General features: G+C 43.4%; 1 protein-coding gene across 4 annotated transcripts in view; it reads right to left on the bottom strand.

Annotated features, from left to right (window-relative positions):
- Positions 1-13,377, bottom strand: part of DAGLA (diacylglycerol lipase alpha) — a 101,323-nt gene that overhangs the window by 19,884 nt on the left and 68,062 nt on the right. For all 4 annotated transcript variants that reach the window (XM_075129270.1, XM_048854182.2, XM_048854181.2 and 1 more), the window contains 6 exons: positions 11,827-11,983; positions 11,405-11,488; positions 11,158-11,235; positions 5,653-5,733; positions 2,541-2,683; positions 961-1,029 (listed from right to left, as the gene is read on the bottom strand). In XM_075129270.1, coding sequence (XP_074985371.1) covers positions 961-1,029; positions 2,541-2,683; positions 5,653-5,733; positions 11,158-11,235; positions 11,405-11,488; positions 11,827-11,983 — 612 coding nt within the window. The remainder of the gene's footprint in view (positions 1-960; positions 1,030-2,540; positions 2,684-5,652; positions 5,734-11,157; positions 11,236-11,404; positions 11,489-11,826; positions 11,984-13,377) is intronic.

The following is a 13,377-nucleotide window of genomic DNA, read 5'->3' as shown; positions in this document are numbered from 1 at the left end:
TAGATAATGAGGTGTAAGAAGCCACAGATAAATTGATAAGAAAGTGTATAGGTATGAGACATGACAATACAGATAACCAAGGAGATGGATACTGAGGTGTGAGATGGCATGAGACAGGTAGATAGTACCTGGTGTGACATCACAATATGAGGAACCAGGAAAATGGTTCAGAGATATAAGAGACTGCAAAACAGGTAAGCCAAGGAGATGGTACAGCAGTGTAAGACACCACTATACAGATCATCAGGGAGACAATGGACAGATGAGAGATGTCATCATACAGATTACCAATAATAATACTCAGTACTTCAGGGTGCTTTTCCTCCAGAGATCTTAAAGCACTTTACAGAAGTGGGTCAGTATCATAATCCCCATTTCAAAGATGGGGAGACACAGAGTGAAATGACATGACTTGTCCAATGTCACACCATGAATTGATGGTGGAGCTGGAAATAGAACCCGGGTCTCCTGGTCCAAAGCCCCAGCCATTAGGCCACACGTCTCCAAGGTGATGATAAAAAGGTGTGAGATGTCCAACTCTAGGTAACCAGGGAGAGGGTACACAAGTGTGAGATGACAGAGAACATGGACCCAGGGAGACAGTACACAGGTGTGGGATGACAATACAGATACCATCAAGATGGCACAGATATATCAGATGTAACAATGAACATAATTGTGAAGTCAGGATATTCACCTTTTTACTCATACAGGCAACTGAGAGAGAGGGGAGGGATATGCCAATACACAGGTGTGTGATACACCAATAAAAGTGTCCAGGTAAAAGATACAGCAATACAGGTAACTAGGAAAAGAGGGACAAGTAAGAAGCACATGAGGACAGGTAAATGAGGAAACTGGAGATAGATATGATGTGGGGGGGTTCAGACAGGAAACGGGTGCCTTTGGTATAGAACAAGTGGATACTAAAGTGAGGAATTCAGAGATTTTTCAACTTGCCTGGGAACTAGATCTTTGCCAAGCACGACAGCAGTCACAAACTCTTTTGAGTACTCCATGGCATCCTCACTGGAAGAGAAATAGGATCCAAGAAGAACAAGTAGGATTTCACTAGCAAAGACCAGGACTCCATGGCCAAATTGCTCTTGGCCTCTGAAGGGTCTGATTTCCAAGAGGCTGGATTTGGGGAATTGTGGTGTTGTGCAGGCCACAATTTCTGTTCCTCACAGCATCTGGGGTTTCCACCTTGCTCCACAGATGCAAGGCTTGAAATCCATTCCTTATGCCCCAGGTACTAATAGCCCTAGCATACATTTGGGAAAGGAAGTACTCAAATATTGTGCCTCAAATTGAATGTCCCAAAGTCTTCAGATGGCCAGGACCCTTGAGAGAGGTAGGAAGGACAGAACATCCCATGCCCTTCTGAGACTGACATTACATGGTGCTCGTGGGATTAGGAACATCACTTTCTGCACCACACCACTCCCGCTGGCCCAAGGTAAGTGAGCCAAGGCTCCCAGATCGCTGTTCATTATTGAGATTTACATCTTCGTTGGCCTCTCTCTGAATCGTGGATAGATTCACAATAGCTAGAGGCCAACACTACTGACAGAAGTAAAATGACAGAGTCTACAGACAACACTGCAAACTGTGTTAGAGTGCAATGAAGATCAGAAATATGATAAGTGAGGGCACCCCCTAGAGCTATTGGATAGTCTGAGGTTTAACAGCTCACTCTAGCCATGGTTGTGTCCACCACAGCCTAATGGATTTCTGCCAGGGGAAATCCAAATAGATAAGCTACAGAGTTCCCTCAGTGACCGTCCTGGGGAATAATTCCTTTGACAGTCACTGCAGAGGACTCTCTGTCCAACAGATACTGTGGCAACTCCTATCATGGTAACGGACCTGAAGGATAATGCCCAGAGTGATTACCCTAATGGGAACCCCCCCTGGGTGCTACAGAGACCCAGGACTAACGTGATGGACGAGTCTCTGCAGCTGCCGTAAATACCCCCTGCAGTGACAGTCGTGACTACTCAAGGGACCACACCCCTTTCTATGTTGTTCAAGATGGGTGATTTTTTTTTAAACTCCTATATGAGTCACCTGCTGTAAATCTATCTACAATGGACAGAGGAGCACAGCGCCCTGAATCACATAATATACAGTGAAGGATTTGGGAAGGGAAACATTGTCTGGGCTGCCAGCCTCTTGACTGTGACTTGTGCTTGCTACTGTAAACAGGGTGAAGCTACAGTATTATCCAGGGGACTCCTGTGCCATGTGACTTCACAGATTTAGTGAGTGTCTGGGGCAGCTGTCCACCTGGCATCATAATCAAGATCCAAAACCAAGACAGATAGAACCAGGCCTGTTGGACACAACCAACAGCAACATCAGCTTCTATAGTAGATCGCCCCCCATGGCTGTAAGTTCTTTAGGGCAGGGACCGTCTCTTGCTATTTTTCAGTACAGCACCAAGCATAATGGGGCCTTGGTGTGCTATCATAGTACAAATAATACACAATAATGATCAGCTGCAACCCCCCAGTCAGGTCTCATCTTCCAACACATACCTCAGCAGCCCTCCTGGGGGAGAATAGGCATAGCACTTCAGCGATGGGTACTGCGGACGCAGCAGGAAGGACAGAATGGCAGCTGTTCCTGCCCCTAGGGAATGGCCCACCACAATCAGCCCATAGTGTTTTGTTCCTCTGCCCTGCAAAACAAAGACCAGCTGAGATACTGGAAGAATTTGGGCACCTTCCTACAATGCTCCCATGGCTTACCAAAGCTGACTCTCCCATGCACTAGTGCTCCAGACCTTCTCTCCTTCCACCAATGGAAATTAATTATGGCCTGGTAGGATGACACCTTCTGGAGTGGTAGTGGAATTCAGATTCCATGCTGCCTTAGTCTAGGCTACACAATGGACAGTTCTAGCAAGCAAATCCCATCCCTGCCCCAGAAGGACCCTTCTTCTGAAGTGAAAGTGGAATTCCCTCAATCCTAGGAGTCACATCCATAACTTTGCAGGGCCCCAACTATGCCCCATCTGATGGATGGGAGTACGACAGTTTTGTTACTACCTGTGAATTTGTCTCCTCATAGCAGGGAATCCATCAGCCTGGAGATAGAATGTGGGTAACCACATCCACTACCATTCACAGAGGCAACTTGAATAATTTTCAAGACAAGGGGGACAAGTGCCAGAAACCTTTTCAGAGGGAAACCTTAGAGATATGTGTGGCAAGAATAACCACAGATGCATATCTAACAGACTGGGCTGCTCCCAATGGGTGGCACACTTGTCAGGGAAAATGGTCTACTCTGGAAAGGAGGATGAATATAAATTTGCTGGAATTGAGGGTGATCAGGAAGGCCATGAAATGTCTAGTTCCCCTCTTGACCTTGTCTAGGTTCAGAGTGACAATTATGTAATAGTAGCTAACATAAATGGCCAGGAGGAATTTCAATCTCTCCTCCAAGAAGAGAGACTCTACGCATTTTATACTGGTGAAAAAGTGGAAGCTGCTGGTTTTGGCCACCTAAGTACAAAGCAAACACAACATTCAGGCCAACAGACTCTGTGCCCATGGAGAATAGAAAATGAATAGACAACCTCCATCAGTTCATCTTCAGAATGGAGAACTCCACAGATCAATTTGTTTGCCTTGTTGGACTTTTCTTGTTGCAGTCACTGGTAGAGGAAGGCATGGAAAAATTGATGCATTCTCAGTTCAGCAGTCTGATCCCCTAATGTGGGCATTTTTTCCTTTCCCACTCCTTGCTCATGTAGCCAGAGTACTCCTGAAAACACCAAGATCTGGCCCCACAGTCCTTAATTTTCCTAGCTCCTAGAAATGTCAGTTTGTTCCCTTGAATTTTATCTCCCACTAAAGGTCCAATCAGATGCCAAAAACTGAGAAATTCAAACTAGTGCTTGGAACTTGGATGGCTGCATCTTCTGGAGTTCAGATATTCTCAATATCTGGCAGACTTACTCTTGTAATAAAAAAAAATCCACTTCTGACCTTTACTATTGCATTGGGTGTATATTCAGAAGTTGAAGCTCTAGGCATGGCCTGAATCATAAAGCTTACCAATAAAAAGCTATGTTGGCTTTATTAAAGCTCTGAGTCTCAGTTCTCTGCATGACCAACAGCAGCACTAGGGGCCCCTAGGCTTTCTAGAGGAAAGGAAGGTCTACCATCACATCCTCAGTACTCCAAGTTTACCAAGTCAGGGATCAAACCTTTCCCTCCAGTTAAGATGGGAAATCAAATCTGGTACTAGGACACAAAATGGAACCATTAGAAACAATCTCTACAATACTGTTTTTGTTTTTCTTATCAGTTTAAAGTAGCATTCTTAAATGGCCAGCGCGTCTATTAGGAGAATAAGTGAAACAAATGCTTTGTCCATCAAGGAACCATTTCTTCAGCTTCTTTCTGGTAAAGTTGTCCTTCAGACAGCACTTGACTATTTCACAAAGTTGCTTCCCTGTAGCACGTTAATGGAGACATCTCCTTAACTTTTCCTGGGCCAGATCCTACTGAGCGACACCAAATTACACCTGCTGAAGATTGGACCCATCATATTTAAAACAATCTTACCAAAAGGCAATCAAATTAAATTGTCTTGATGTGTGATGGATGAGCAAGTATTATTTAGACAGGAACAAAAACAAGATTTGTGTGTACAATGTGCAGGAGAGAATTAAGGTATCAGAGCTTCTAACACCACTATATTCTTGCAAGTCTGGGCAGCAATTATTGAGATCTATGGGACAGCAGGAAAATTTCCCTCTCATGAGTAAGAACTCACTTAATAAGGCCAATTTCCACTTTCTACGGCGAAAGGAATAGAGCATCATATTAAGAAATCATCAGAGTAGTGACCCATGCATCCCTCCATACGTTTACCACACATTACAAGGTGGAAATCTCATTGGGGTATTTGGCTATCGAGTCCTGCAGTCTGCCATCCTTCCTTGATCCCTCTTTTCCTTCTTCCTCTCCTTTTTCGTTTCTAGATTCCTTGCTACATCCCAATAGTCCGTCTTCAGACCAAGGCCTTCTTTGGGCACGAGAACAGGGAAATCTTCTCATGGCAAGGAACCTGACAGTCCAGAGAAGCCCTCCCTTAGCTAAGAGTTAATCAGTCTGTCAGTGTGGTATAATTTACATTCACTTTGGAGGACAGCATTCTGGAGTTGTGGTATGGTCTTCTTCATGGTACAGGAAGATCAGCTCATGCAAAAAAATATATCTGAGCTGTCCAGATGAATGCTAGTGGGCACTGCTCCCCAGTCGTCTTTCTCTAAACTAATGGATTCCATGGGCATGAGATTTTAGTCTTATTGATATGTTTCTCTGCTCAGTGTCACTATGGGATGACTTCCTGTTTTTGCCTTGCCTTGAAAACTAGCTCTGGAGCTATGCAGTACTGGTGTGGAGAACCCTTCAAAACAGGGAGCATGGAGGAACAAGGACATTGGAGTAACGGGTAACAAGTTGGTGCTCTGATGGCTAGGATCAGCAGGAATCAGAAGAAAGCTTTGAGTGCCTGGAACCAATTCTACTACAGATGGTTCAGGGAAGTGTGGATGGAGGGACAATATCAGTGGCACAGGAGAATCCTATCTCTTAAACACTCTGCATGGGGCACAAGAGAGCAAGGACTCACCAAGTCACGTCCAAAGGCTTGAGAAAGCACCATCTCCTGCTCCAATTTCTTCTTGATGTACTCAGCAGACAACACCATTCCCTGAGGGCAGACACCAAGGAGCATAGACCAAAATGTGATCATTAGCATATCAGCACAGTCTCAACACACAGAGGCTAGCAAATTACTGCAAGGACCTAGTGAGCTTTCCAGCTAAGGCTCTGGACTGCACCCAAGGCGTGATGGGGGAAAGTACTGCCTCAGCCTTTCACTTCATTTGGAGAGGAATTAATTGGGGTATCAGCAAGTATGTGTCTAGTTAGCATGGTTGTGAACTGCTATACAGTAGCAGAAGAATGGTTTAGTTCACCCCTGTAATTATCTATAGTAGGAGCAAAAGTAGGGGGGAGTGATAGCTCAGTGGTTTGAGCATTAGCCTGCTAAACCCAGGGCTGTGAGTTCAATCCTTGAGGGGGCCATTTAGGGATCTGGGGCAAAAATTGGGGATTAGTCCTGCTTTGAGCAGGGGGTTGGACTAGATGACCTCCTGAGGTCCCTTCCAACCCTGATATTCTATGAAAGTAATAAATATTTATATTATGGTAGCACCCAGAGGCTCCAGTCAGGACTAGGGCCCACTGTCATTCCAAAGTATGAAACCAACATGTCTTTGAAAGCTTTCTGACACTTGGAACATTAGGCCATCTATCTTTGGTATTTACGGTCACACAGGAAGTCTCTGGCAGAGCAGCGAATTGAACCCGGATCTCCTGAGTGCTAGCACCTTAACCATGTTCCTCTTAATTTCAATCTGTAAATAAAAAATGTTAACTATTCTAACAAGTTAACGGGAAAATAATGAGAACATCAAGGTTCTTGTTATGCTTACTAGCAACAGAGAGTGAGAAAACTGTCTAGAAGCCCAGATGGGTAGAGGAATGGGTCCACTGGTGAACGGATACTGAACACATCAGAGTGGGTTTGTAGTTGTAAACTATTTGGGGGACTTTAGTTAGGTAGAATCTAGAAACTTCTGGAAGGTGGCTGGGGAACTGATAACACAGTTCTATAGAAAGCTGGCCAGCTCATCTTATTTGTCTGCCTTCAGTCTACACAGTGTTGAATTCAGCACACGGCTGTTTCTCATTCTATCCATAGTAAATATGGAGGCTGCTGATCCACACTGCAAGAGATGATTAGTGTTTAGTGATCAGCTAACACCAACGTATGAATGTGATGGGGTATACAAACCCCACACTGGGATGGAAGGGGTTAAAGGAGTTCCTGGGCCCAGCTAACCCTGCCACTCCAACCCAAGAGTATGGAGACACAGGTTAAAAAGGGAGCAACCCAGCTCAGAAGGGAGAGGCTGGGAAGGAGTGCAGACCTACCCAGAAAGCCAAAAGGAGCTGGAGAAGCCTCCTAGAGGAGACAAGACCATGTGCAGAGCCCAGCCAGGGCCAGCAGGTTTTGGTTTCCTTCTTTTTTCTTATCTGAGACCAGAAGCAGTGGTAGGAAGTGACCCAGGGAAGGTAGCTCAGAGGGCCCCCTGCTGGATGCCAAACACTGCTAACCTTCCTAGGACCCTGGGAGCCCAGTGGATTGGGCAGGCCCAGACTCCCCTACCACTGCCCCCGCAACGAGCCGATACTTACCGCTAGGCCCCTCTGCCCCCAGAGGACCCTATTACAATGAATCACCTGACTCAATCTGCCTAAAGGTGAACAATATGATAGGAAACAAGGGCCTGGATGGCCTGAAATAACTAAAACAGCTCTAAAGTAAAAAGTGAACATTGTCAAGTGTTGTCCATTAAGATATAAGGGATCCATGCACATTGCAAAAATGTGCAGCAACTTGGGTTTCTTCAAATTCTTCAAGATCAAATGTACCACTGAACTGAATGAAATTGGTAATGAAAGGGAAGAGCAGAACACTTATGAGTTTGTAAACCTACAAATGAGACATCTGTGATGCTAATATCATCAAAAAGTTGCTATCAGGATCATTTAAGTCTCTGTTCCAGGCCTTCTGACAATTCTTCAACTTCAACCTCATTCAAGAACAGTCCCTGTTCATCTTTAACTTCAATGGGAACGTCTGAAAATCAGGTCACTTATTTAGATAACTAACATGGATTTTAGGCTCCTATTTTTGAAAATCCTGACCTGAATCCATGATGATATGTTATTACTGGGTTGAATTAGTCAGCCTTATAGATATATTCTTGATACTGATAGTCTAATACACACAGTCATTTTACTATTATGGAACCATAGTCATAGCTTCATCATTATCGTTAGAGCTGCATTTAGTTTTCCTGTTAAACTGGGATATCATTCTGTAAATTATGAAGGAATAAAAAACGGGGCCTAATTTAAAAACTGGCACATCACTGGTAGGGGGCAGAAAGGAGAATTTGGGGAGTTACAAGAAAATACTTTGTACTGTTCTGTAGTTCTAAGGAGTTAAAAATGACTCCTTTTTGTAATCTGGGGAGTCTAATATTACTTTGGATCCCTCTAGCTCAAAACCCCTTCACATTTTCTACAGAGATAAATCTTTCTGAAAATCCATACATAGGCTCTACTGGAAGAAGAGAAGTTGTTATTAATTGTTATTAGGAACTGTTGTATCTAGCTGTTATAGTTAAAAGAGCATGATATTTGTCATAGCCATAACTTTTAAGGCTTTTTGTTACAAGACATGGTCCCTGTCTGTCACCCTGGCTAGCTTGCTACCAGGAAAGATTCCTCTGTTACCTTATTATTTTATTTCTTCTTTAGCTATTTGGCTCTAGATATGTTCATTGCACTGGACCATGAAAGAATAACCTAAGTTTTAAGAAGACAAGATGGGTGACGTAATATCTTTTATTGGACCAACTTCTGTCGGTGAGAGAGACAAGCTTTCGAGCCACACAGAGCTCTTCTATGGTTCGAAAGCTTGTCTCTATCACCAGCAGAAGTTGGTCCAATAAAAGGTATACCTCACCATCTTGTCTAATATCCTGGGATCAATATGACTACAACTAGATTGAGTTTTAAGGGCATTTTGCTCAATATAATGTAACCCTATGACTTTTTTTAAAATTATTTTTCCCATAGACTTGTGATTTTACACTACTTTTGCAATGATAACTGGCCAACCTTGAATATAGATATAGTCAAGGCCCCAGCAATAGCACAGGTCATTCTTAACTAATGAAACTATGACAACAGATGTGACTCAACCACTCCCTTCCTATTGTAGTTGTAATGAATCGGTGGTGAGGTCAGTACAAACCTGTCAAGAGTTTCCAATTGTAGATCACATGATAAACTGTACATGAAACAGAACAGTGAACTGGCTCAGCAAACGGAGGTGGGTTATTCCTGTTACTTGTGTATGTGTGAAAAAGTAATCAACACAAGAAAACAAAACAACTTATGGTAAGTCCCAATACTGCCATATACTTTTGTCAAAGATACATGTGAGTATGAGTGAAGCACTTCATTTATTTTCACATTAACTTTTGATTTTTATACAATATATTAAAAATGTATCAAGAGACATACAAAATATTATCTTATTTAGTCTTTCTTGGGAGCCAATAGCTTTTAATTATCTAGTAATTCATATTAATAACAGTCAGGACCGCCAACAGAAATTCTGGGCCCCAGGCCCAGGGCCTTCCCTGAGGGGGTGGGGCCCAGGGCGGAAGTGACAAATCCGTCACTTCCAGGACTGCCCATGCTGGCCAATCACACTGGCCTGCAGGACCCGGAGCGGTCTCATGTGCCTAGGAGCCCTGCGGCCCGTTCCCAGATGTCACCACTGCTACTGTGGCACGAGCTGGGAGCCCCTGGGCCCTTTTAAATCGCCCCCTCCACCCCCCGTCAGCAGGCCTGATAACAGTATTTTAAAATACAGTTGTATACGTCTTTGCTATTTATTATTGGGGGTTATCTAAGATCTGAAAAATATAGTCAAATATATTTTATAATTATAATTTGTTTTTATAAAATAAAAAACAAACTAAACTTCTTTTAGTTATATCTGAAGTTGCGAAGCCATTAATCAAAGAATAGCAAAGAAAATTTTAATAAAAAGGCCAAACAAAAATACAAAAAGAAAAAAGCAAATGCTCTGATAAATATGTAATAAAATCAGACATATTTATGCAAATATTCGAAAAAGATCAGTCAAGAGAAAATCTTTATCTCTAACATGGATTTTAGATTTGAACAATAGATAATAAGATACTTGTAACTTAGATTTTCAGTTTATTAATGTCATTTTCATTTGGATTTACATTTTATCTTTTTTATTTCATAAAAATTGTTTACAATTATTATTATACTATGTAATTTTGAACAAAATGCATTAGTTGAACAGCAGGAGATGTTAGCGCTAGCTCCTTTTGATAAGCATAATATTTAGTAAATGAAACGAGCAGCACAGACTTTAAATTTCTGAATGCCAATTATATGATAAAAACATTACTTCATTTATTTCTGAATATTATTTTGTTATGCTGATTAATTTTTGTTACTTCGGAAGCTTAAAACACAGCATTCACATTTACAAGAGCAAGAATGCAACCTTGGTTTCAACAATATGGCCCCATTCTGAAAGCCTATCCATAGATATAATCCTTAACCAAACACAAGAGTCCCAGTGACACCAGCTACAGTATGCATGTGAATAAGAACTACCTGCACGAGCAAGTCTTCACATTATCACAGAATATCAGGGTTAGAAGGGACCTCAGGAGGTCATCTAGTCCAACCCCCTGCTCAAAGCAGGACCAATCCCCAATTTTTACCCCAGATCCCAAATGGCCCCCTCAAGGATTGAACTCACAACTCTGGGTTTAGCAGGCCAATGCTCAAACCACTGAGCTACCCCACCCCCCCTTCCGGATCAGGATATTAGACCTCTATCCAGCCAAGGACTTGAGCATGTGCTTAACGTTAAGCATGGAATTAATTAGTCCCTTTGACTAAGATACTCATGTATTTAAAATTAAGCACATGCTTTAAATTTAGCACTTTGCTGTACTGGGGTCAAAGGTGTTGTCTATACTAACTAAATCGATTTAGTTACACCAGGCCAGATCTCTAATATAGACATGCTGCATCAATTTTGTTACACCAGTGTAAGTTTTCTCAATAGAGATGTGGGTGGGTCAGTGACCATCTGCCTTGCAACACTGAGACTGTTACACTCTGTCAGGGCTAAATTTATTTTTCTTTCGACTGAGCTTATCAGAATTTGCTGTCAGTGATTTTGTTTTCCACCTTAACAGATTCCTTTTATTAAAGTCGTATTTTTATTAATTGTGTATCTTTCTTTTCTTTGATTAATGGCACAGTGACCTTAGAAGGTTTTGGGGGTTTTAATAATGCCACTTGGCCATGGTACAGCCCGTTTTTTAATCCAAGGCTCTCAAATAATTAATGAATCTTACAACATTTTGGGGGACAGGGGTTGGGATTACACTGTAAAATTAGAAGGCCAAAATAAGCAGCATTTTCTGAGTACCTTGTGTCCCAGCCAGGTTCCATGGTGACCTTCAACTGGGAGGCGCTCTGCATCCCCTGTCAGGTCAGTCAGGGCATCCTGGAGGGAGAGAAACCAATACAGTTCAGAGACTGAGAGAAAGAAAGACAGCAAGAGTGTGAAATGAACTCTCTGCTTGTACCAAAGGAGATTCCCAAGGACCAAGCATAAGCTGGTGCATGCTAGTGAGGGTGAACGCCAGGGGACTCCCATCACAGAGCACCCATACCTTTGGAGACAGAGTTCCTCGGATGCTGATGACCACCTTCTTCTTCTCATGGTCCACAGCCACATAGAAAGGAGTTTCATAGACCTGGGTAAAATACATTACCCTGTTAAAACCTTCAGCCCCACCTAGCTGTGATTCCCCCCCCACACACCATCCCCACCCCCGCCACACACACACACACTTTCCCTCCCAGCTAGAGGGAAGCAGACCATCTGCATGACAGATCTCCTCTCTGGACTGTTCAAGGTCAGCAGGAACATAAAGACTTGTATACACATTGTGCGGTCAGTCCGGAGGGGGATCTCCAGTGTCGGGGGAATGGCTTAAGGGCCTTCCAGCCATGCTAGAGAGCACATAGCTCTCATGGGGAAGTGGCTGGGGAACATGTCCGGAGCACAGCAGGTGACATAGAGTCTCCTTACCGCATCATGACAGGAGGTGTAGACAATGTCCACGGAAGTCATATTCTCATCTAGGAAGTGGCGACGGATAGCGATGGCGTTGCAGCCACAGCAGTTATCCTCCTCAATGGTGACACTAGGGGCATAGCGGGGCCGCGAGGGGCAGAGACAGCAACATCTGCAGAGAAAAAGAACTACTCTGAGGAAAAAGGAAAGGTGGGGAGAAGTGGGGCTTTGGGAAGAGGGGCGGGCAAGCAGGAGAGGCACTGAGCCGAGAAGGGAAAACAGAGGGAGATACTATGTGGGCTTGAGAGACTCTGCATGCGAGTCTCTGGCCATTGTTTTTTATGCACTGGTGCCATGAAGCTGTATCACAGCCAAGAAGGAACAGACATTTTTACCACCTAACTGTGACCTGAGTAGGTTTAGATGCCATGGCGGTAAAAATGCCCGTGCTCCCCTATGCTACAGGTGGAGCTGCACCCATGCCAAAAAATGCTCAGTTTTTCCCAGAGTAGACACACCCTCTTTTTCAGTGTCACCATGTAAAATCATCATGAGGGGGTGCAATGTTGCTTGTGGACACCAGGAGGAGCAACAGTGCAACTAATGACCGAAGAATCAATGGTTTCAGAGTAACAGCCGTGTTAGTCTGTATCCGCAAAAAGAACAGGAGGACTTGTGGTACTTTAGAGACCAACCAATTTATTAGAGCATAAGCTTTCGTGGGCTTTCGTGCATCCAATGAAGTGGGCTGTAGCCCACGAAAGCTTATGCTCTAATAAATTGGTTAGTCTCTAAGGTGCCACAAGTACTCCTGTTCTTTTTGAAGAATCAATGTGACTGTGGGATCTTTGAACCCTGCACAACTTTGCATGCTTGGAGGGATGCTATACCTTTGTTACTGCAATCCCAAATGTCTTGTAACAGAAAAAGAGGCCATCCCTCATTCAGGTCTATGTCGGTAAAAAACAAAGCAGTTCTGGAGGCTAACCACCAAACCTAACCACCAAAAGGACTTGAAAAATGTGTTTCCCTACACCTCATGCACAAATGACTGAAAAGTGGACAGACTCTTATTAAAAACGTTCCTAAAAATCAAAACAACTTCTGGATTGAGACCGTGCCTGAAAAGCGTAGCTCCCCTCACCCCCCCCAAAAAAGAAAATAATGAGAAAGTTCCAAGCAACTGAAAATATAGAATGTTTAAAATGAAAGTGCTACCTCACTTTAACTGCAGTGCTGCTACCTGGAGGTGACCATGCTACTCCTGGAGTCAGAAATAAATGCCAGACAGCAAGGAGCACAGATCCTGGCCAAATCTCATTCATGCCAAATGTCAGCTCCTTGCATTTCTGTGCTTCCCAGAGCTGTGAGATGGCAATTCTGATTCAGTGAATATAGTCTTAATCAATTCCCCATTCTGGCTGTATGAAGCACATAGGTCTGGCAAGGTCTTTAGCATGTCAGAGAGGGCATACTGAGACACAGCCTGGATTATTTAATAGGGAGGACAGATGAGCAGTTGGGAGTAAGGGACTGAAAAGAAAGGACGGGAAGGGATAGGGAAAG

Source organism: Caretta caretta, chromosome 6 (genome assembly GCF_965140235.1).
Source record: "Caretta caretta isolate rCarCar2 chromosome 6, rCarCar1.hap1, whole genome shotgun sequence".
Taxonomy (NCBI): domain Eukaryota; kingdom Metazoa; phylum Chordata; order Testudines; family Cheloniidae; genus Caretta; species Caretta caretta.
This window is presented reverse-complemented; position numbering and strand designations above follow the sequence as displayed.